General features: G+C 41.9%; 1 protein-coding gene across 2 annotated transcripts in view; it reads left to right on the forward strand.

Moving 5' to 3' along the window:
• CNTNAP5 (contactin associated protein family member 5) overlaps positions 1–23,337 on the forward strand; it is a 796,957-nt gene that overhangs the window by 752,109 nt on the left and 21,511 nt on the right. For both annotated transcript variants that reach the window (XM_047084746.1, XM_047084747.1), the window contains exon 21: positions 4,846–4,933. In XM_047084746.1, the coding sequence (XP_046940702.1) occupies positions 4,846–4,933 (88 nt within the window). The remainder of the gene's footprint in view (positions 1–4,845; positions 4,934–23,337) is intronic.

Raw genomic sequence — 23,337 nt, forward strand, 5'->3', positions numbered from 1 at the left:
TAACATTCAGTATAATTTATTTATCTAATTTTTTGTCCTCTCTCTTTCCCCTAGAGGACAGGGATTTTTCTCTGTTTTCATTACCATAGAACTCCCACTTTGTCAAGCAGGTGCTCAATAAATATTTATAAATGAAATGAATGAATTCCATAGGGTTTAATGTACTATGTGGGGGAGATCAAATTGACCCTGTGAAGAAGGTTTCCCATAGGATTTTAGTCATGGAATGTAGCATGGTTAGATTTTCATTTTCAGGGGGTTCACTGTGGTCACTGCATGGAAATATACATTTGGTTATGAGATAGAGACCAGCCAGAAAGAGATTATGAGGGCCTCAATTAGTGCAGTGGGCAGAACCACAGAGATAAAGATGTGAAAAATAACATCAGTAGCATTTTGTGCCCTTTTGGGTGTGGGCTATGGGAGAAGTCAAGGTTGACTATTAGTTTGCTTGATTGAGTAGAAGTTCAGGAATAATTGTCAAATATATGGTATGAAAACGATCCTTGAGTGATTATAATTTAATGAGTTTACCTTTAGAATTTATTCTTGAAATAGGGGGATACATCTTTGGAGAAAGTTCGGGCTGGGGCAAGATTGGAGGATCAAATGGATGGGAATAAAGATTTCTTGTGTGAATATCTTGACTGGGGTCCTGATGGAACATATGGGCACATTCTGGTGGGCATGTGTATATATGATTCCTTTTTCCTTTCTTTTTTATATTTCCTGTATTTCTTTCCACAAATGAAAGATGCAGACAGGTCAGTGGGAGGACAATAGAAGGTATTTCCTTCTCTTCTCCATCAAAAGGATCTCTACCAATCAGTTTAACAATCAACAATAAGCATGTATTGGTTGATAACATATGGTTCCCAAGACACTGAGGAAGCAGAAAAAACTAGAGCTAGACTTTTTTTGAACTTGGACTCAGTTTATTGATGCAGGAACACAACACATCTGCCTCTCAGTCTCCCCCACCCCTCTTGCCCTAGCTAGATCTCTTCTTCCTCCCTGCGTGGAACTCTTCAGTGAAAACAGAAAAAGGTAGGCTCCTACTCGTCACCAGTCCTGCCCTTAGGCCATGTGGAGCAGGGTGTAGGCCTTACTCAGAACCTGTTTGAGAGAGAGGGCCAGTGGGCATCACCATACTCCACCAAGCAGAGGCATCCTGTACCTAACAACAGATTCTTCCATGCCCTCCCAGGCCCTGAGTGGCTATTCCTCCTCTTCTCTTTCTTTGTGATGCCAAGAAGGAGGTCATGGGGGCTGGGCCTGAAATTAGGAGCAAGTGTTCCTGGTGATGATTTGAGAATTATAATTTGGCTAGTGTTTTTTTAAGGTATAGGTGCCCACCAGCATGTCCTGGCAGTGGAGGTGAACTTCAGTGTTCTTATTTAAAATGCATCCATGACATTAAACGGATTAAGCCAGCTTACCAAAATGCCAGCTCAACAAGCTGTAAAGAAGGAGGTGCCAGGCGCTTTTGAAACCCAGTAGTTAGTTCCTTCCTTAGAGAGATGAAAATCTCAAGGTCAAGGCGTCGCTACGGGGAGACAAACTTGAGTGTGAATTCCTGTTCCACCACGTGCATTATGTGATCTTAGACTATAACTCACCTTTCTGAGCTTCAGTCTACTGCTGTACTAAAAAAGAAAAATAAAAACAGGCGGGGGTGGGGTTCAAATGCAACCGAGCTCAGTTTTCATAAAGATTAGATGAAAGAACATAGCTGAAAGACCAAGCATGAAGCCTGGCATGTAGGACGTACTCAGAAAAGGTTGGCTCCATTTTCATCTTTTTCCATCTCACTTAAAACTTGACAAGACCACTGGGTATCCTCAATTCTGAGATCAACAAGGCTCTGTAGTCCAGATGACAAACTTAAGACATCCCGCTGTTTTAAAGGACTACAATGCTTCACCCCTTAGGACCTCACCAATTATAATGAAACACAAACACAAGGCTAAACCGTAAAATGCACAAAAGGAAGCCTGATGAAATAATGCATTTCCCACTGAATCCCTCAATGATTCCAATAGCCCATATAACTGCTGAAGCCCTAAAATAAGTATCTGTGGGGCACCCCTCTTTTTTACGTGTGTGCTTCTTTCCTGTGAGTTGGCTGTTTTTCCAATCGGTGACCCAGCAGCTGAACCAGTACTACTGCTCAGGTGCCCACATCCCATGTCAGGGCTGGAGCCCGTCCCCAGCTCTCCATAGTCCACCAGGAGCCCCAGGTATCCTGTGAGCCATCTTCCTTCCTCTCTGAACCTTTACAAATACTCATCTTTTCCGAAAAACCCCTTTGATTGTCATTCACCGCCTCTCCTTCATTAGTCATCTGGTTTAAGTGCTAACCACCAGGTAAGTTCCCCAAAACAGAATAGCAGGATAGGGAGGACTCACGTACTTGACCAGTGAGCTCTCCCATGTGTGACATCTGGGCATGGGCCTGTCAAGGTTTAGGGACAACTTGCATGGGAAGCTGACCGTGGGGAGCCCGGGGAGGAGGTGAGGGGCAGAAGCAAGAGCAATCTCAGCTCCACCTTCAGTGCTATGAATCTTTCTACCCTTCTCCACTCAGCTGGAAATTCCACCCACTTTAACCTCTTCTCCAACCTGGACAAGAGCACATGAGGGGAGGCCCCCTGCACCTGCTGGAGGGGGCAGTTTTAGCCAGTGGAAGAGGCAGGGGAGAGCTCTGAAGTGGGGCAGGAAGAAAACATTCCTAGAGGCAAGGACTGAATCTGAACCCATGGGTATTAATCAGACTACGGATGGGGACCGTGGGGACTAAAACCCTATGTTTACCTAAAGGTGAAGGAGCTTCCAGGCAGCGAGAGACATCCTGGTGCTGTGACCGACTCTGTCCTCATAGCTTCAAGATAGAAAAGGGATCAATACAGGAAGTTTATTCATTCACTCGGCAAACCTGTGTTAGGAGATACTTTGCCAGTTTCTCTAGTAGGTCCTACAGAAAACATATATCAGTAAGATGTATGAATTCTCAAAGAGGCAACAGTTTAGGGAGACCCGGAGGGAGAGAGAAGCAGATCATTATAATGCAGCACTTAATTTTTTTTTAATGTTTATTCATTTTTGAGAGACAGAGATAGACAGAGTGCAAGCAGGGGTGGGGCAGAGAGACAGGGAGACACAGCATCCGAAGCAGGCTCCAGGCTCTGCGCTGTCAGCACAGAGCCCATTGTGGGGCTCGAACTCACCAGCCGTGAAATCTGACCTGAGCCGAAGTCGGACGCTTAACCAACTGAGCCACCCAGGCGCCCCAATATAATGCAGCACTTTAAATGCAAAGTTAGAGGCAGAAAAAAAAAGACACCATGAGGACAGAAAAGAGTGTCAACCAATCTAGCCAAGGCATCAAGGAAAGCTTCCTGGAGGAGGTAGCCTCTGGGAGCACTTAGAACAGTGTTTGGCATATACTAGATACTCAAACATTTGTTGAATGAGTTTTGTAGAAAGCCAGAAATTAAACAGACAGTGATTGTCTACAATCCCTATCTAGAGAGGGATGGACAAGGAAAGCAAACCCCATAGAGAGTGACAGGTGGGCCACATGACAGTGGGACACTGCTTTGTGACACTTTCTGGCCCTGCCCAAGTTATGGATCTCTAGGACATCATCTCCTCAGTCTGTATAACAGGAGTAATAATGCCTATCTCACGGTATTCTAGGGAGGCATGTATTTTGAAAGCTGCTTCAATATGATGTCTCATACATACCAAGAGTTCAATAAATAGCAAATATGATTCCAGTCTAATTTCACAAATGAAATAGTAATAAAGCATGTAACCATGAGCCACAGTCACAGCCGGTGACTTCTCTCACAGTGGAAACCACCAGAGGACCTAGAGGTTCCTGGAAGAGGGTTCATTTGCGGAGGGACAGTCGTGGCCATGGGATCTGGGAGAATCGAGTACCACCCCTGGGTCAGCTGCTCCCCAAGGGAAGAGCGGGGCTGGGCACACAGCTTGCAGGGGTCTTAGTCTCCTTTTCCTTCCACATGAAACTGTAAGATAAAAAGGATCCTTTGTAGGCACAGCATCATGTGAATGTGCAGCGTAGATCCTGGGAAAACTAGACCAGAAAGGCTGAGAATGTAAGAATGGATGGGTAACATTGCCTCAGAATGAGGGGCAGGGAAGGAGATGGAACTGGATTAGAAAAGGAGAGTCCCCTAAAGGATTATGGTGCCAAAAAAGTCCTGGAAATCCCAGTGGTGGCTTTTGTTCACCCCTATGAACCCCTATGGGTTATGAGGTCTTCCTGTTGGTGGTGACCGTTCAGTGAGTCTCTCCTCCCCATGGTCTAACTTTCTGTCACCCTGAAAGATTTGCTGGGCAAAATCCCGCAGTCCACACCTGAGTGAGACCAAGTCAGAATTATTGTTGCAAAGGGAGCAGTGGTGGCCCTAAAGACCAAATGAGGAGAAAAGGGGAATTGGGGAATGAGTGTGGGCTTTCTGTGTAATGGCAGGCGTGCACAGCACGTTCCCAAGAAGGCTTCATTTGTTTCCTTGTTTGCAACAAAGAACTTGGTGAGAAAATTTCAGTGGGAAGATAAATACCTGTCAAAAGCTGTACAGAATTTCCCAGGGAGAAGACTTGTGTGAAGGCCTTTATTTAACCAAGAGGGAAGAAAAAGGTATTTTACGTGCATTGTGGGAGAATTAGCGAGACATTTCTCATCTCTCCAGAGACAAAAATCCCAAAGAGGGGTCTGCTCAGTGTGTGTTTCCAAACTTTTTGCAGATGGGAGGGTGTTCTGCCCTTTCTGTGCAGACCTCTGCTGATGCACGTTTGTCTTCTGTTTTCCTGCAGGTAGATCAGCACCTGCGACTCAGTTACAACTTTTCCCCAGAAGTCGAATTCAGGGCCATACGGTCACTCACCTTGGGCAAAGTCACAGGTTTGTTTTCTCATCCTTTCTTTTCCGGTGGGCTTCGTTGAAATAAATGAAGAAACAAATAATTTCCATCAGGCAGGTTAGTGATTCAAATCTGGAGCCGCTGGCTCACCATAGGTAAGATCTAGAACCGAGATTTCTGGTAGGGGAGTTGCTCAGGCATATGTGGCAGGGTTGGGAGCTGGCATTTATACCTACTTTATTGGAATACTGGGTAAGGCAAAGCAACATAGAAATTAAGTAAGATAATGTTTACTTATGTTCTAATTAATTACTTCTCAATGTTTGTTTTTTACTTATATTTTCTTAATGTTTACTTACCAAAATTAAGGATTTGACCTACCCAATTAGTGGATTGCTCAGATGCTCAGTCCCTTTATTAATTCACCACCAACTGAAAGAGGATTGAAACCTCCTCTCATAATGGTGGATTTTCTTTTGTTTTCTACCGGAAATTCTGCGAAATTTCATCTTCTATGCCTTGAGTGTCTTTATGAGGTGCATGTAAGATTGGAATTTTTATAACTTGATGAACATTTTTTTTCATACTGAAGTGGTCTTTTTAACATTAAGTATCTCTGTGCTTAAATCTACTTTGTCTATTATTAATATAGCGGATTCACTTTTCTTTTAGTTAGTATTTGCATGGCCTGTCCCTTCTCGTGTATTTCCTTTCAATTTTTCTTTCTTTTTTTTTTCCTTTTTCCTTTTTTTATTAAACTCAAGTATGGTGAACATATAGTATTATGTCCCTTACAGGTGTACATTCAGCAATTCTGTACCTTTCTCCGTGCTCATCACGATAAGCATACTCTTAATTTTCCTTTTACTTTAAGCCTCTGTATGATCTTGTGCAGAACACAAGGCTGAATTTTGTACTTTATCCAATCTGGCCAGCTTTGTGTTATAAATTGGCAAATGTAAGCTTGTCTACATTTTCATATGGTTGGATTTGTTTCTGCTTCCTTATTTTCTGTTCATTCAACTTTTAAGGCATTTCAAACAGGAATGCATTTAACGCCAGAAATGAGTTACTTGCATAATGGCGGCACCCCTTCCATTGATGGTAGATTCTTGTTGCAGTCTTTTGGAATGACTCATCAGCCGTCCCAAGTGGATTTATGGGAAGCTGCTAACTCTGAGGCCATCACTGATGAGATGCTAGAGTCCAGAGGCCACTGAGGCCCCAGTCCTGGAGTAGTCCTCCCCAGGAGGCAGGAAAAGATCTCTGAAAAGTGATGGTAGAAGACACAGCATGTAACCATGAGTTTGCTTGCCAATAGAAACAGCTGAAAAAGCCTTTCTCACTGCAGCCTTCCAAATCCATAAAATTATTTAATTTCCAGAGCATAATATGTGTCCAGAAACCCAAATGCAGTTGGGTCTGAGAAATGTCAACTTTAGTCTGCAAAATGGCAGTCAAAGGAGGCAGTCAACACTGACCGACTTCTAGATTGAATTTTGTTGGTTGTTTGTTTTCTCATTTCCATCCTACCTCCTGTAATAATAATTATTTTATGTAGATACTTTTTTGATTTACCGAGGCAGTCACTATTTGACTTGTTCCTCACTCCTCCAACTTTCTACGTATTAACAGGTTTGATTTCCTTCTTTCTGAAGTACATCCTTATGAATTTATGTTGTAGAAGTGTCCCCTCATCTGGTAAAGGACTTTAGTTCACCTTTTTTTCTGGGAAGATAATTTTGCTAGACATACAAGTCAATAATGAAGGGCATTTCCCCTCTGTTATTGAAAGAATTCTAAATAATTCTTTTATTAGGTATGTGATGGAGCCAGCTCACACAAGCTCCTAAGAGCCTGTTAGATACATCTTGTGCCCAATTTTGCATTCAGTGATGTTACAGTTCAGGCTGAAATTGGCTAAACTCAGACTGTTCATGGAAATCAGAAATGCTACAGGGCTTCTCTGCTGCTGGGGAGCAAGTTTTAAACCCTTACCAGCACATCCCTGCAGTCTTCTGTCTTTTACTGTTACTGTTGAAAAGGTGGCTGTCAGTCTGTCCCACCTTTGAAAGTGCTCTGACCACCCTGAGCCCCAACACCCACAAGCTACTTTTAAGATGATCTCTTTTATTTTGGTGTTTTGTAGTTTGATTACCTTGCATCTGGGTGTAGATTTATTATTGTTAAGTATCTCATTCGATGTGTTTGTTTCCTGTTTGTATCTGTTAGGTTCTCATGTTATCTGTGTATCTGGTTCATATGTCCTATTTACCCATATATCTATGGGTTAGTTCTTGGAAATTCTCAGCATGTGAAATTGGGCTTCATTTATTCTCTCTCTTCAATTATTTTAGACCTGCACTAGATAAGTCTTTGATTTTCTATCTTCATGTTTCTTACTATACTTTTGTAATAAGTATTATTTTTTGTCTATCTTGAATTCTGGGCAGTGTATTCAATTTTATCTTTAAATTCACTAATTCTTTCTTCATCTCTCCCTAATATCTCATTAAACCCATTCAATGAAACATTTTTCATAAATTATGTCTTTATTTCAAAAAATAATGTTTTGTTCTTTTTCAAACATATCTGTTTATTTAGTTTGTTGTTCTCACTCTTTTTTTTGTTCCTATATTTTTATGTCTTTAATTATTATGTTAATAACTATTGAACACAGCTCTGTTCAATAGCCAATACACACACACACACACACACACACACACACACACACACATATATATATATATATTTTTTTTGCCTCTGGCAATCCCAATATCTGAAGTATGTAGGGGTCTAAATCTGTAATTGTTTTCCTATTTTTTTCATATGATTCCTATTCTCTCATGTGTGTGTGCACGTGCATGCATATTTTGTTGAAATTAATGTGTTGGAACCTTGATCAAAAATTGGGAAGCTTTGGGGCGCCTGGGTGGCGCAGTCGGTTAAGCATCCGACTTCAGCCAGGTCACGATCTCGCGGTCCGGGAGTTCGAGCCCCGCGTCAGGCTCTGGGCTGATGGCTCAGAGCCTGGAGCCTGTTTCCGATTCTGTGTCTCCCTCTCTCTCTGCCCCTCCCCCGTTCATGCTCTGTCTCTCTCTGTCCCAAAAATAAATAAACGTTGAAAAAAAATTTTTAAAAAAAATTGGGAAGCTTTCGTCCAGGCAAGATTTGTACTTTCTTCTGCCAGGTGCCAGAAGGTGCTACCAATTTAGGATTATTTCAAGTTCTCACTTTTTTTTTCCAAAAAGAGAGTGACTATAAATTTGAGCTTCAGGCCTGAATGGGAGCAAGCCTGTGACTGAAGTATCAGCAGAAATGCTGCTTCTGTTAATATCATAGTAGGTCATGCTACTGTTACTTTTGTTGCTTATTTTTCAGTTGAGAGCCACAGTAGAAATGGGAAGGTTTTATGTGTATTCCCTTTGCTGTGAGGTGATATTCTTTTCTAGTCTACTTGTCACTAAAGCTTCATGTGAGAGTCTCAGGTTCAATGTCTTCACGTGGCAAAGGCTCAAAGCTTAGATTTCTGTTCTTCTCCGGGATGGTGCAGGTATTTTCCCATGATACAACCCAAATGTTGGTTTATAGCTCACCAACTTGGTTGTGTCCTCCCATCCCCCCAAAACTTAGGATTCTTCTTTGTTCCCCAAGCTCAGTGACATAGTAAAGGTATGTTTGTTGGTATTAATGAAGCAGAATTACTTTTTAGAATATCTAGTATGCTACATGTTCTAAGCTCCATAAATGTATCTAGAGTCATATAATCCTCACTGCAAACAAATAAGAAGAACCTTGGGAGGAAAGAGAATTAGAGCTGAATGATGACAAAACTCAAGTTGTTTTTCATAGCACCTGATTTGTGCAGTGGAAACTCTAGAAACATCCACGTGTTTAAACAGCATCCCCTCATTAATCTTGTCACCATGTAGGATGTTCCTGTGGTCTTCCTGTCTTTTGAATTAAACCTGTAATACATAAGACTAAAAAGGTGAAACTTCAAATAAAAGTACTAAATCATTGAGGGATACTTTCTCATTTTGTTTTGGATACTTTGTGAGGAAAGATTGGAAAGAACTTGGTTACGGTTGAAAAATAATACTCAGTAAAGTTTCTTCATTGTGCTAAGTGTTGGACACTCCTGCCTTCTGGTCTCTCTCCCCATCCAAATTGCTATGACAGACAGGACTCCCATTTAACTTCAATGCTTCTGGCCTATGAGAAGTCTCTAGCTGGTGGTGAGGGAGAGGATGTGAACATAAACTTCATCATTAAGGACACTAATTGTGGCTACTCTTTGGAATTAAGGCTAATGCATCAGAAAGAGCATGGTGCAGGGATAGAGGGTTTGGGTAGAGATGGTGTGGAAATGGGTAAGTGACATTGATGACAAATGAAACCCTACTCCACAGTTTTAGAAGAGCCTGGCACTCGGTTGGACATTTTCAACTCTAAAGCAAAGATGTGCAAGCATTTTTCAGAGTAGATACCCAGAGCAAACAAGGTAATACATCTATTGCCTCAGTTTTCTTTAGTGCCACTAATAGCATTCCATTGTGATACAAGAACAAGTTTGTTTGTTGTTGTTGTTGTTGTTGTTGTTGTTGTTGTTGTTTTCATTTTCTTTCTGTAAGAGGAAGGACCAATTGACCATTCTAGAGGATAATGATTTAGTACATAATCTGTACCGACCGTGGTGCTCCATGGTATGTGCTATATTTATACCATGATGAGTAAAACACTTTCCTGAGAATTCCTGTGATGCAAGAACTAGTCCATGAAAATAACAGATATAATTGTTGACGTTAAAACCTGCATCGCAGGCGCTCACCTCTGGGAAGTCATGGAATGTTGCTAGGTTTATGCCTCGGTTTACTGACACCGTTGGACTTTTAAGGGAGACCTTTTTTTAGCTTGGGTACTATTGCATCAATGGGTTTAAGAGAAATTAACATTAAAAAAGGAAAAACAAGTGTGTATTTAAACACCTCATCCTTTTGGACAGTATCATCTCATTCTGGAAAATAGCTTCATTCTTTAGAAAATATAGAAATGCTTTCTTGAGGTTCAAATAGTGTGACTTATCTCTGTACTTCTAAGTCTCTCTGCAACTTGGCCTGGGCATGAGAGTGTGGACATTCAGACATATTTAGGAATTCAAAAACCTTTACCCTTCTCGGGGCATCTGGGTGATTCACTTGATTAAGCATCCGACTTCAGCTCAGCTTATGATCTTGTGGTTCCTGGGTTCAAGCCCCACATCAGGCTCTGTGCTGACAGCTCGGAGCCTGGACCCTGCTTCAGATTCTGTCTCCCTCTCTCTGCCTCTCCCCTGCTTGTGCTCTGTCTCTGTCTCTCAAATATAAACAAACATTATTTTTTTTAAAAAATATCTTTACACTTCTAAGAGAAACTGTCTGTTTTGGTTTTGGTTTTGTTTTAATTATTTTTTTTTCTGGTCCAGGTTTCCCCAAATTTGCTGTACCAGGATATGTCATTAAATTGGATTGTAACATTTAAAAAAAACTATTTTGGGTACAAGTAATAATTAAGGAACTGTAATTATTATTTACCTCTTTAAAAAGTCTATTTTATTTTATTTTATTTTATTTTATCTCATCTTATTTTATTTTATTTTAGAGAGAGAGTGAGCAGGGACTAGGGGAAGAGGGAGAGGAAGAATCCTAAGCAGGCTCTATGCTCAGTGCAGAGCCAGGCACAGGGCTCAATCCTACAACCCTGGGATAATGACCTGAGCTGAAATCAAGAGTGAGATGCTCAACTGCCTGAACCACCCGGGTGCCCCCTGAGAAAAGCCTTCTTCACTGCACTCCAGATTTAGGAAGTAGCTCCTTTTTAAGATATGGAAAAATGTGAAAGTTTAAGTGGAAAGAAATCAAAGCACTGCCTTTAAACTGTAGCCACCAGATTCTGCATAGATAATAACAGACTTGCACTCAGGACACGCTTATAGGATTGTTTGTTTATGCAGACAGCGTTTGCTAATACCCTGCCTATTTGCCGATTTCGAAGCGCAAAGCTCACACCTGGCAGAGACATTATTCTTGTGCTCTAATGCCTGTTTGCCCACCTAGCTTCAAAGTTCACTTGGTCCTAAGAAGCCATATAGAAATTGAAAGAATTCCTTCTTAACCTGCATAAAACTGAGCTAATCTGGAAATTGCAGGGCTAGCTGTGAGCACCTACAGATGCTTTTAGTCTATTAAAATGAAGTGGGTTTTGATTGTGTATATAGAGCAGGGTTCTTGACGTCATCCAAATCCCTCACTTTTGAACTTTAAGCCTACTGTGTGTCTTCTGCAACATCAGACCATTGTTGAATGAATGCCCTGCTTGGTGTTACGGTAAATTTCTCTCAAGCATATTGTAGAAGTGCATTATGGCTGCCATTTTTAGAAAGCAAAGCAGAATTTATGCATATAAATGAAAGGTGGGTGCTTCAAAGAACTCATTTTGGAAGACTGCATACACCTTCATTTTGTTTTGATTTTGTACAGTTGGGGCTCCTTATGACTCATCTGGTACAGTTGATATTAAAGTGAGAATCCAAATTAACAAAGTTAGAAGCTCAACTTTTTAGGGACAAAGTGACATGTGTTTGGTCCTGTAATTGCTGTCATGTGACCGTGGGGGAGTTTTCCAATCTGTCTCCTGTGCCTCATCTGTAAAATGAGGCTGATGATACTTGATTCATTGAATTCACAGAGCTGTGTACGGATTATGCGAGACCCTGTATACAAAGCATTTGGCATTTAGCACACACTCAATAAATGTTGGTTTAAGCAGTTTAAGATTGTGGCAACATAAAGGACTGATGTTTTGTTCTGTTTTAAGACTCTGGAAAGGCAACTATAAAGGTAACTTCCGAAAAGGCACACAGACATGTTCTGAGTGAGCAGTTCTGAACCATGGTGTTGGCTGAAGATATGAGTGTCACTCACTATCGGTTAGAGCCGTTCAAGGGCAAGTTGAGTTCATACCAGCCTAAGCGGCGGTGACAGTGGAGAATATAATAGTTGGTAAAAATGGAGGGTTCTGAGTGTAGGCTTTGCTTCAGGCACAGCTGGATTCAGAAGCTCAGATGTGACCGTGATTCAGTCTTTGTCACTCTATCTGTTTCTGGCTCCACTTTTGACTCTGGTTACATTTCTCTGGGGCTTCATTCTCAGGCATAATTTCAAGAGGAACAAAGGTAGACTCAGCAACCCTGGGCTCAAATACTACCATTTCAGCCCCTCTGGTAGAAAGAAAGCCTTTGATTTCTACAATTTCCAAAGAAAGTCCTGGATTGAATCTCAAAGGATCAATTTGTGTCAGGTGACCATCCCAGATGACTACAATGTCCAAGTCACTAGAATACACCGAGTGGCCGTTCCTGAATACAAAGCAGTCCACTATGGCCCTAGAGGGGGTGAAGGGGTCAACACAGTATTAACCACATTTGCTGAGAATAGGGAAATGGTGTCTTCTCAAAAGGAGGCCGAGGTACTCTTCCCAGAACGCGCGATGGAATGTGAGGAGGAAAAATCAACAATAATTGAATAATGCCTCTGCCTTTTTCATAGGTGCTTTCTGCTTTGTGGAAGCAGGAGAGAGGAGATTCAGTTACACAGGAAAGGCTAGAAGTTGCACACGATTTGGGTAACTGTATGGTGCCTGTGGGCATTGACAGTCCTAATGCGTCACAACAGAAAAGGTATTAATTGAGAGAGATGCTCTTTTAAGACATGCATGTTACCAGGAGGTGGGGGGGCTCAGTAGGTTCTGCGTCCCACTTTGGCGCAGGTCATGATCTCGCAGTTTGTGACTTCAAGCCCCGTGTTGAGCTCTGTGCTTCAGCACAGAGCCTGCTTTGGATCCTCTGTCCCCATCTCTCTTTGTGCCTCCCTACTGGTTCTCTCTCCTCTCTCAAATACATACATACATACATACATACATACAAACATTTAAAAAGGAAATGCATGCATGTTACCTTCCTTGGAACAAGTTTATAGCTTCCCAAGAGACTCCTTTGAGGAAGTATTCACTTTGAAGCAAGTATTCATTCCATTCACTCATTCATTCATTCATTCTGAAAGCATAGGTTTCTTAAATGTTTACTTAGTGTCTGTTCATTCCTAGTTCCTCAGTGAATAGAAAGATTGCAAACCACAATCCTTTTCTGACTTCTGAGAATGTGTATCATTGTCTCAGACTGCATCCAGAAATTTCTTTAAGTGATAGTGTTTCTCTGAGTCATAAGATATTTCAGATTCATTAACTTATCTGATCTCACGAAGTGACTGATGTGCTTTCAAGCATCCCGAAACATCAGATGGCAGTAATCATACCAATTTCTTAAATATGCACACCGTATCTTTTGTATTTTCAAGATAGCCAATATTGAACTGCAACTTGGCTATATAGAATTGGCTACTGTTTCTTTTAAAAACAATGGATGGCCTTTATTCCCCATAGAGAATTTCCACAGATGATTTCATTTCACCTCATGCAAAAGGAATGTGCGTTATCTTCTGATTTGAAATGCAATTTTATTTTGTGCTTGAAATGAATCCATGATAAGAACCCAGACCTACCCCGTGCTCTGTGCTGCTCTGCAAAAAGTCAAGTCTTTCTTGTAAGAGCAAAAATTCACTTTGAACCACATGCCCCTTTGTTACTCGTTCAATGCGATCGCTTGCTCTGTCTAAACTAGTAGGTAATAAATGAATGAAAGGAAGGTATTTGAGATACATTGTTTCCAAAAGTAGACCTTCCTCAGCTCCGAGGAGCTGTTTCTAATCTATTTGAAAGAGGGGTGGCCCTTTCAAGGAAGTACCTTTGCCTAGCTTTGTTAGCAAAGCATGTTTCCTGGAGTCTACCAGAAGCCTCCTGACATGATTGTTGTTAATAAAAGTTCAAACAATTTTTATCATACAAAACTGAGCATTGTTATGGACCATGCAGTTTACTAGGCCATATAGATACTCCAATCAAATTAACAGACTCTCCCTGTTATAAAGTTCCCTCTTACTTTAAAACTCTTCCTCTTGCGGGGCGACTGGGTGGTTCAGTCGGTTAAGCATCCGACTTTGGCTTAGGTCACGATCTCATGGTTCATGGGTTCGAGTCCTGCATCAGGCTCTGTGCTGACAGCTTAGAGCCTGGAGCCTGCTTCGGATTCTGTGTCTCCCTCTCTCTGTGTTCCTCCCCTACCCGCTCTCTGTCTCTCTCTCAAAAATAAATAAACATTAAAAAACTTAAAAGAAATTCTTCCTCTTGCAAAGGAAAGTCCTCAGAGTGATCTTGGTTTTATTAAAGTTTTCAAGGGTTCAGAGTGTCTCTTTTAGACTATGGTAAATACTACATTTTCCTCACTAATCAATAATATACTAATTAATAATATACTAATTAATAATTATTTTTATAATTAATAATATACTTCTCTGTGCTCGATCTCAATTCTTATGTTAACTCATTTTTTTTTCCTCACAGCAACTCAAGAAGGTTGAGTTTGCTGTTTTACAGATGAGACTAAGTTGCAGAGGTTAAGCAACTTGCCCCATATCACAAACTTAACAAGTGGCAGACCTGGTATTTAAAGTCAGACCCTGTGAGTCCAGATTCCACGCTCCCAATCGGTCCTTCCATATTTTGGGTTTTAAGGAATGACATGAGATATTCCAGAGAGTGTACATATCTTCTTCTTCTTTTTTTTTCTTTTTTTTTTTTTTTTTTTCTGTTAAGGACTCTTGAATTCAAGCCTCACATCTTTAGGTGTTGTGGGCTTAAAAGCAGAATGTAGGGGCAGGTTTTAATCATGGCAGCAGAGTAGCATATTTATCATAAGTCAGGCTTTGGGATCAGCCCTGGGTTCCAGGCACGATTCGGTGCTGACTCACTGACCTGTGCAAATTACTTAACTTTCTCAGCTTTACTTTTCTCAATTAGAGATAGGCATGTATTATGATTATACTGCCTGTTCCTATTTGAAAGATTAGGTTATAATGAAGATAAAGTGACTAGCGTGATGCTGACATAAAAAAGGTCAATAAATGTTTGCAATAATAGTAGTAATGATGACGATGATGATGATATAAGAGGCCGTGTTATCCAAACTGACACCTTTTCTCTTGAAAAATGGCTCCAGACTCTAATGTCATCCAGAGACATAAAAGAGACGTAAAAGAGATCTTCCAGGGAAGAGGGAAGTGTAAAAAGGCTTGCATTTCAGTCTTCCTGCAGGCGGGCGGAGGGGCAGGGGGGAATCAATGAATATGGTATTCTATAACCTTGACTCTCGTTGATGCTTGGTAAATAGCCAGTTCTTAGTTTCTGATGAATTCATCTTAAAAGAATTAAGAGTTAAACCCAGCCAAACCTACCCGATAGTGTTCACATTTACATTCTCAGCAGTTGAGCTGAATTAGTGGATCAACTATGCTTAAAAGTTTGGGATCCAGTCTGATCGTTCAAAAGGTTGTCGCCATCTCCATCCCTCTCCCGTTCGCAGTATGGGGGGAGTCATGAAGTTCCCAAGACGGGACTTGATGGTTTAACTTCCTTGCTACTCTATCAGGAGGCACATATTAAGTGTTCCTTGAAGGACAAACAATGGATGATATGTATTAGTTGTATGGGCTCAGTGCCTTACTGCTCAATATGCCGTAGCTTGATCTTGGAGGGGGATCTCCAGCCTCTCTGTACCCTCTGTTTCTTCCTTACAGTGGTGCCTTGCTGTGAGGTGGAAAATTAACAGGTTTGGAATCAGACAGCATGGGGCTTAAGTCCTGTAACAGTCACTTATTAGCTGTGTCGCTACTAACTGCACCTCTCTGAGCCCGGTTTCCTCATCTGTAAAGTTGAGGAAATGCTTGCTGTACTGACTTGTGATGAAGATAAGAGGGAATGTGTGTAAAGGGTCTGGCATATGGTGGTATTTGAAAACAGCAGCTATTGTTAATAAGATCATACAACCATCCTGCCTATTGATTTTCTTCATCTAGTATCACTTTTCCTTGCCAATGGCACTGCTATCGACTTGTTTACCCTTGGCCTGGGGGATCTGGGACAATGTTATAAGTGTCAGTGTTGACAGGGTAATGGAGTAATGAACTCTGCAGCAGGCGCTCAGCTACCTCTCCCATGCTGCTGGGGACAGAAGCACGCACCTGGTTAGAAGCTGAAAGAGAAAAGGGCAACAGACATGCATTAGAATTCTAGATGTTGCCTCATGGAGAGGAGAGAAAGTCGGGCCACAGGGAGGGTTGTGTGGCCCTGGTTACTCACGTAGTCTCCATGGGTTTTATTTTTGGAAGATGCCATTAAGGATAATAAATGGAGTATTAAAACAGGTTAAAATAGCATGAAGTTCATTTACACTTAGGAGTGATTATGGGCTATCCACCTCTAGGAGAGATTTGCTCTGAATCCCTGCATTTTTTTCCATTTCACTTCCACAAGGATTATTCCCAACTGATCAGTGTCAGGACTTGACACCCGTAGCTAATACACCAGTGTTCTCTACCTTAGGTTTGAGGAAGAGTCGCATTGCCTGCTTCCCAGGGGTAAGGATAAATAAGTCAATTTTCCACCTTAAAAATGTCTTACGTTGATCCCTTAAAACGAATCACTACCCGTTGGAATCTACCCAAGACTTGGATGTGTGCGTTAGCTTTCCTATCTATTTCCTTGCCTTTTCCAAAATACTTCTATAGAATATAAGCTTTGCACAGGGCATTCCACTCTTAAAATATTAATGTTATATAAATGTTTAGAATTCTAAAGATTATTCCCTAGCATTATTCCTGGGTAATTAATTCAATGCACAGCTTTTGAGCACTTAATCTGTACAAGGCAAGATTTTAAGTGAAACTAAGAATATTTTAAAGAGGGGTAGCCTAGGGATCATTGCTCCTAAAATGATCAAACACAAATCTATGTAGGTAAGATAGTTTTTTTTTTTTAATGATTACAATATGAGTAATTTTGATAAGTGTCTCGAGGATTCTTCAGGGAGAGACCATTTCCAGCTGGCCTGATTCAGAGCAGTGTCATAGAAGACATCACCCTGACTCTACCCTTGAAGCACAGAGGTGGTCTCAACAGATGGGATGCATTCTGGGAAGGAGCGGTGTAAAACCAAATAAGGCAGCAGGAAGAAGGCAAAGATGGAGTGCTAGCAACAGGAAGTAGATGTCCGCCCTCCAAGCAGGAAGGACAAGAGTCTGGACCAGGGGATAGCAATAAGACGGGGGAGCAGGTGCAGGTGACCTTCATGAAGTAGGAATTGGGGCATTTGGGTAATTCACTGGGTAGATGGGTAGAAGTATAAGGTGGACTGGAAAGGAGCATGAGAGTGGGGGGGGGGAGCACAGTTGTGGCATTGGCCAGTCATTGCAGAGGGAAATCAGTCCATTCTGGTGAGGCCTGAGCTCAGACTTACTAACTTGAGGCACCCCTCACAATGGATTATAAAGCTGATACATTACATGCTCCTTTTAAGCCAGCACTCCAGGCCTGCTCAGCTGCTTCTGCATTTGTGAAATCCCGATCCTCAAGGACAGGGCAAAGAGCCACAGACTGGATTATGGTGGAAAAGTCCAGCCTGGACCCTTCTCAGTGTGGCGATATCCACATCGGTCCACTTCTGCACGAGACATCTCTCCCCATCCTGAGTTAGCTCGCCATTCGCAGGCTTGTATTTCTTATCTGTGTATGTACAGTTTCCCTGGGGAAGCCTGTGGTCTTTGAAAGCAGGGACTTTTGCTATCCATATTCTTATCACACCCATGTCACAGCACATGCCTTTGTGCCGTGTTGGCTCTCCATATGTATTTTATAATACAGTTCTTTTGATCAGTGTATGGCAGATAGAGTGCCTGCTTTCAATGCAGGAGGAAAACGCCTGTGTTCGTCTTCCTGATTTTATAATCTGTGCTAGGGTGAACAACCACTCTCGTCTGCGGGAGACTGGGGGATTGCTAGGGACGAGGGATTATCAGTGCTAAAACTGAAACGATCCTGGACAACCCTGGACAGTCAGTCACCCTGAGCCATGCTTAGTTGAGGGGTTTTGAATAGTTTGGTGGAACCAGATTCCAGGGTTTGGATGCCACATGAGCAACCAGGTCTCCCGTTTTTTGCAGTCCCAGCCAAGCCCAAAGGTCACCATCCCAGCAGGTGTATTATAGGCTGACCCAAGTAAGGCTGGAGAAGAAGTGACAATGAACCAATCAGCCTCCTGACTAGCACTTTACCAGCCCCTGCTGTGGTGCTGATCACGGCAGCTCTGTGTGCAGAGAGGCCTGGAGAAGGTGTGAGGTCGCTTCTGCCCTTGAAAATCCAGTGGCCTGAGTGGGGACATAAAAGTGCACACAAGCAGTAATTGCACAACGATTAATCTCTAACTCATGGAAATTGGATTCTAAGGGCATTAGGAGCCCAGAGAAAGGAGGAATCCAAAGTAAACCATCTGTAGCCAGGATACTGTTCCCCTCCTGTCCTGGGTGGAGGGTCAGGACCTTGTTTATGAGCATATCATTTCTAGCTATGCCGAGCAGTGGGGTCTTTCCATTAGAGGCACCTTGCAAACACATCGGTGTCAAATGCACATAGCATGAGCTGCTCTTAGTCTCCGGATGGGAAAGCTTGTGTACATCTGACATTCCAATAGGGGCTCACCTTATCTTGGGGCCTGTGGACGTTACTTTGCCATGTAGTAGAAGGTGTGGGGGCCTTGGTTATTGCTAGAGCGGTTCCCCTGAGGTCTGAGTGGTATTTTTTTTTTAATACTTGTTTATTTTTTTGAGAGAGAGACATAGCGTGGGCGGAGGAGTTGCAGAGAGAGAGAGGGAGACACAGAATCCAAAGCAGGCTCCAGGCTCTGAGCTGTTAGCACAGAACCTGATGTGGGGCTCATACCCATGAACCATGAGATCATGACCTGAGCCGAAGTCAGAGGCTCAACCAACTGAGCCTCCCCTGTGCCACTGAATGGAAATTTTTACACATGGGAAGCTTAGCTCTTGCAGACTAATATGGGGTTTCAACATGGAGTTTTTTCTTATTACTCTGAGTATATTAGTCTGTGTGTGTATGTGTGTATGTGTGTGTCCCTGTGTTGTGCTTATCTGTGCGTAGTTACTTTGTCCCAAGTTGTTTTCTCTCTGTTATGTCACTTGATCTCCTTCATTGCTAGTAGAGGATTTCCTCAGAGTTCTAATGATCCCGGCCTTTCTGCCCATATTTAAGAATGGATGGTGAGCATGTGTTGATTGGGAACCACACTGAAGGATATAGCCTAGCCTTTAATTAGAGAAACTCAACTGTGTCTTCTGGTCACTCTTCCTGGGATAGCTGTATTTCCCAGGCAAGACTTTTCCAGTCTGCTGCTGGGAAGGAGGGAGGTTCTGAAAGTCATGATGGCAAAGAATGCTGGTGGGGCTCATTATCTCTGGGGAAAATCCTTGTATTTCCTTCATTTTTCTATTGAGCACCCATGACCTCAGTTGTGGGCATTGCCCTCACCTACCTGTCATAATCCCACAGGATTGTAGCCCTTCCTTTTCTCCAAGAACTATGGGCAGTTAAAGTTCTAAAGTACACTGTTTCGAACTATTTTCTCTTTCTTTAGGATTTCTGTCTTTCTGAGGGGATTGCCACAGAGTTGGCTGAGAGAGAACAGAAGGTTTTTGGATACCAAATATTCCAAATTTAGAACCCACTCCTATCAGTCAGGGTTCAGCCAGTAAGCCTAACTGTAAGAGGTACTATATTGAGACTTCTCGCATAGAGTGGGTTTACAGGAGCATGGAAGCTGGGCACGAGCTCGGAAGTCTGCAGGGCGGGCCCCTGGGAGGTGCAGGCTGAAATGCTCAGGCATTGGTTGTGCACAGTGGAATTTCTTCTTCAGCAAAGCTTAAATCGCCACTTTGCTCTTAAATCCTTGCAGCTGATTGAATCAGACCCACGAAGATTATCTAAGGTAACCAGTCAACTGATTATGGATTTCATTCACAGCTAAGAAATACCTTCACAGTAACACCTGGATTAGTGTTTGAAACAGTAGATTGTAGCCTGGCCAAGTAAACATATCAATAGACCATGGTAGCACCCTCTCTTTGTTTGTATTTTTTAACCAAAATAAAATTCTTCCTGGGGGCCTGGATGGCTCAGTGGGTTAAGTGGCCAGCTTTGACTCAGGTCATGATCTCAAGGTTCATGAGTTCGAGCTCTGCATCGGGCTCTGGGCTGACAGCTCGGAGCCTGGAGCCTGCTTTGGATGCTGTGTCTCCCTCTCTGTCTGCCCCTCCCCTGCTTGCATTGTCTGTCTCTCAAAAATGAATAAACGTAAATTTTTTTTAAATAAATAAAATTCTATAACATATAATTAGCCATTTTAAAGGGTACAATTCAGTAATATTTAGTATATTCACAATGTTGTGCAACCATTACTGACATACAGTTCTCAAAAATCACCGTAAAGGGGACCCTAAACCAATTAGCAGTCACTCCTCATTGCCCCCTCCCCCCCTGCTCTAGGCAAGCCCTAATCTGCTTTCTGTATCTATTGATTTACCTATTCAGGATATTTCACATAGTAGAATCATACAGTTTACAACCTTTGGTGTCTTGCTTGCTTTGCTTGTTTTCACCTAGCATAGTTTTTGAGGCTCAGCAACATTGTAATATGAATTCCTTTTCGTGATTTAATAGTATTCCATTGTATGGATATACTGCTTTTCTTTGTATGTTTATCTGCTGATGGATATTCGGCCGTTTTCACCTTTTGGCTGCTGCAAATAGTGCTGCTGGGAACATGCATGTACATGTATCTACGGAATACCTGTTTTCAGTTTTCTTTGATAGATATTTAGGAGTGGAATTGCTGTCTTTGGAAAGCCATCATACCCAAGGGTTAGGCAAACAGGGGAAATTGAGGCAATCCTGAATTGTAACCAGGCCTTTAAAGAGGATTCCTGCAATGTGAACATAGACAGAAACCATGAAAGTAGGGGCGCCTGGGTGGCCCAGTCAGTTGAGCGTCTGACTTGGGCTCAGGTCATGATCTCACAGTTTGTGGGTTCGAGCCCTGCATTGGGCTCTGTGCTGACAGCTCAGAGCCTGGAGCCTGCTTCAGATTCCGTGTCTCCCTTTCTCTCTCTCTGCCCCTCCCCTGCTCATGCTCTGTCTCTCTCTCTGTCAAAAATAAATAAACATTAAAAAAAAAAAAAGAAACCAACAAAGGAAAAAGTGAAAATTTTTATATGGGGCAAAGGAAGATTAAAAAAAAAAAAAAGATTTGCCTCTGATTTTAAAGCCTTAAATAACCCTGAAAAGAGAAATTGATATCCAAATTCTGTATTAGACATAGGATTAGCCTAATAAACGTATTTTTTAATTAAAAAAAATAAAGATGACTGCTGTTTGCTTTTCTGAGGACCATACCTGTGTGTATTCTGGAGCAGGCAAACATAGTACCATATCTTATCCTCCTAAGCCTCAAATATCAAATAATTAAAGTAAGCGCATATGTCTTTCCCTGGGCTATGACGCCGAAACCTCTAGAATTCTACGAGTCACATCTAGGTGATTAGCAATTGCAGCTTGCATTTTAACATGCCAGCAACATTGAAAAGCACTGAATTCAGATTTTCACCTCTTGTCCTTGGACAGCTCAGTGGTCATGAGCACTCTGTTCAGGGCTTCCACAGACACTGACAGATAGTATTTCTAGGTCTGTACCTCTCATTCGGGAGTGAGCTGTTTATTAATCATCAGGCAGGGACTTGTCCGAGGAGCCGCGTACAGTGAAGTTTGAACAAATTGTACAACACGAGAACATGAATTCTGACATCGGACAGGCCGAGCCTGAAGCTTGGCTCCAGCTTGGCTCAAATACTGGTTGCTTGAGACCCTTGCCATTTCCTTATTTTATCTAGACCTCGGGTTACCTATCTGGAAAGTAGGAATAACCATTACTATCAGAATTGTTTTGATGACTAAATAATTGTATGCGCAGGAGTATGTGTGCGCAATATATCTGCATCCACAGCGCTTAGCACACAGTGACTAGCTAATATTCCGATGCTAGAGGGAGGCACCGTTGCAGAAGGGGAATCTGAAATGGAAACACTAGGAAGAAGTCCTGTAAAATTCATGCTGGCAAGAAAACTCTGCAGATGGGAAACCCCATGCCTTGTAGCTCTCTTTTTTACATATCTTTACTCTCTGGCGGAGGTGTCCCCTCGCAAAGATGTAGTTCTGCGGCACCACGAACAAAGTCGCTGATAATGCGATGAGATGTGGGCAGGTCCAGATTCTGAAAAGTCAGGACTATTTGTTTGTTTGATTTTCTATAATGTGATACAACGCCAGAGATGGTTTTAATCAGGAAGGAGATGAAATTCTTAAATACACCATTTTGTCTTCTCTATCTAGAGAGCTCTTTTCTAAGCCATGGTATTATATTTATCATAGTGTGAGGTATTTTTGCAGTCATAGACTGAAGTGCCCCTTGTATGATATGGCTGGTGTTTATTGATCAAATTAAAATGCAAATACTCTTATCTGTTACTGCTAATGCCAATAATTGCTGGGATAAAAATGGCAGCAGGTGCTTTCTATTATCATTATTTCACACAAGGTTTTTTTTCCATTGACTCGGCATATGCGTTTTGCTTTTATCAAAGTATTTGAGTGGTTTAAACTAAGACAGTAGTATCTCCACTGTTATCTTCACTGTTTCCAGGATGACTGGAATAACTACTTTAAAGAGAGTTGTGTGTTGTTATTTTTAATTGAATGAGTTCCAGGCAACTATCATCTATGATATCAGCTATTTACCCAACTTTATTCTGTGGTATCTGTGAATTTCACAAGGACAGGACTTTGGGAGCATTACTCCTAATACTCGCAGAGTGTAAGAATAATATTCCTAAAGTATAATCCTTTTTCGGATGAGTTATTTTTATCCTAATTTGAGAGATGGGGAAATTAAGGTTCAGTAAGTTGCCTGGTCCATTTTAATGCCAGCTCATTTACAGTTTCTATCACCTGAAATCATTTTGCTGAGCATTTTCTCTGGCTACTAACTCATGTTTTGCCCCTATACTAAGCAGACCAGGCAGGCCGGGGGTTTAATGCCTGCTGGGGAAAAGTCTCAGTCAATGATAACATGAGCTAGTGTATAAATATTCCAGCTCTTTGCCACCAGTTGGGATAAATCTGATGTGGGGGTGTGTGTTCCCCTTTTTCTATTAGAGTTTTCCCAGGAGGATCAAGTTCCAGTTGGCCTGTGGTCGGGATGATAATGCACACATTCCCAGTTTCCTTCCTGCTTTTATCTTCTCCCCCAGCCTGCCACTGTTTTTCTTCACTTCCCAAATAAAGTACTGATACTCCAATGCTTTCCTTGGAGTCTCCTTTGGGGAAAATTCAAACT

This window comes from Lynx rufus, unplaced genomic scaffold (assembly GCF_022079265.1).
Source record: "Lynx rufus isolate CCGP_SWC_20201006 ecotype Redwood Valley unplaced genomic scaffold, mLynRuf1.p SCAF_2, whole genome shotgun sequence".
NCBI classification, from domain to species: Eukaryota; Metazoa; Chordata; class Mammalia; order Carnivora; family Felidae; genus Lynx; species Lynx rufus.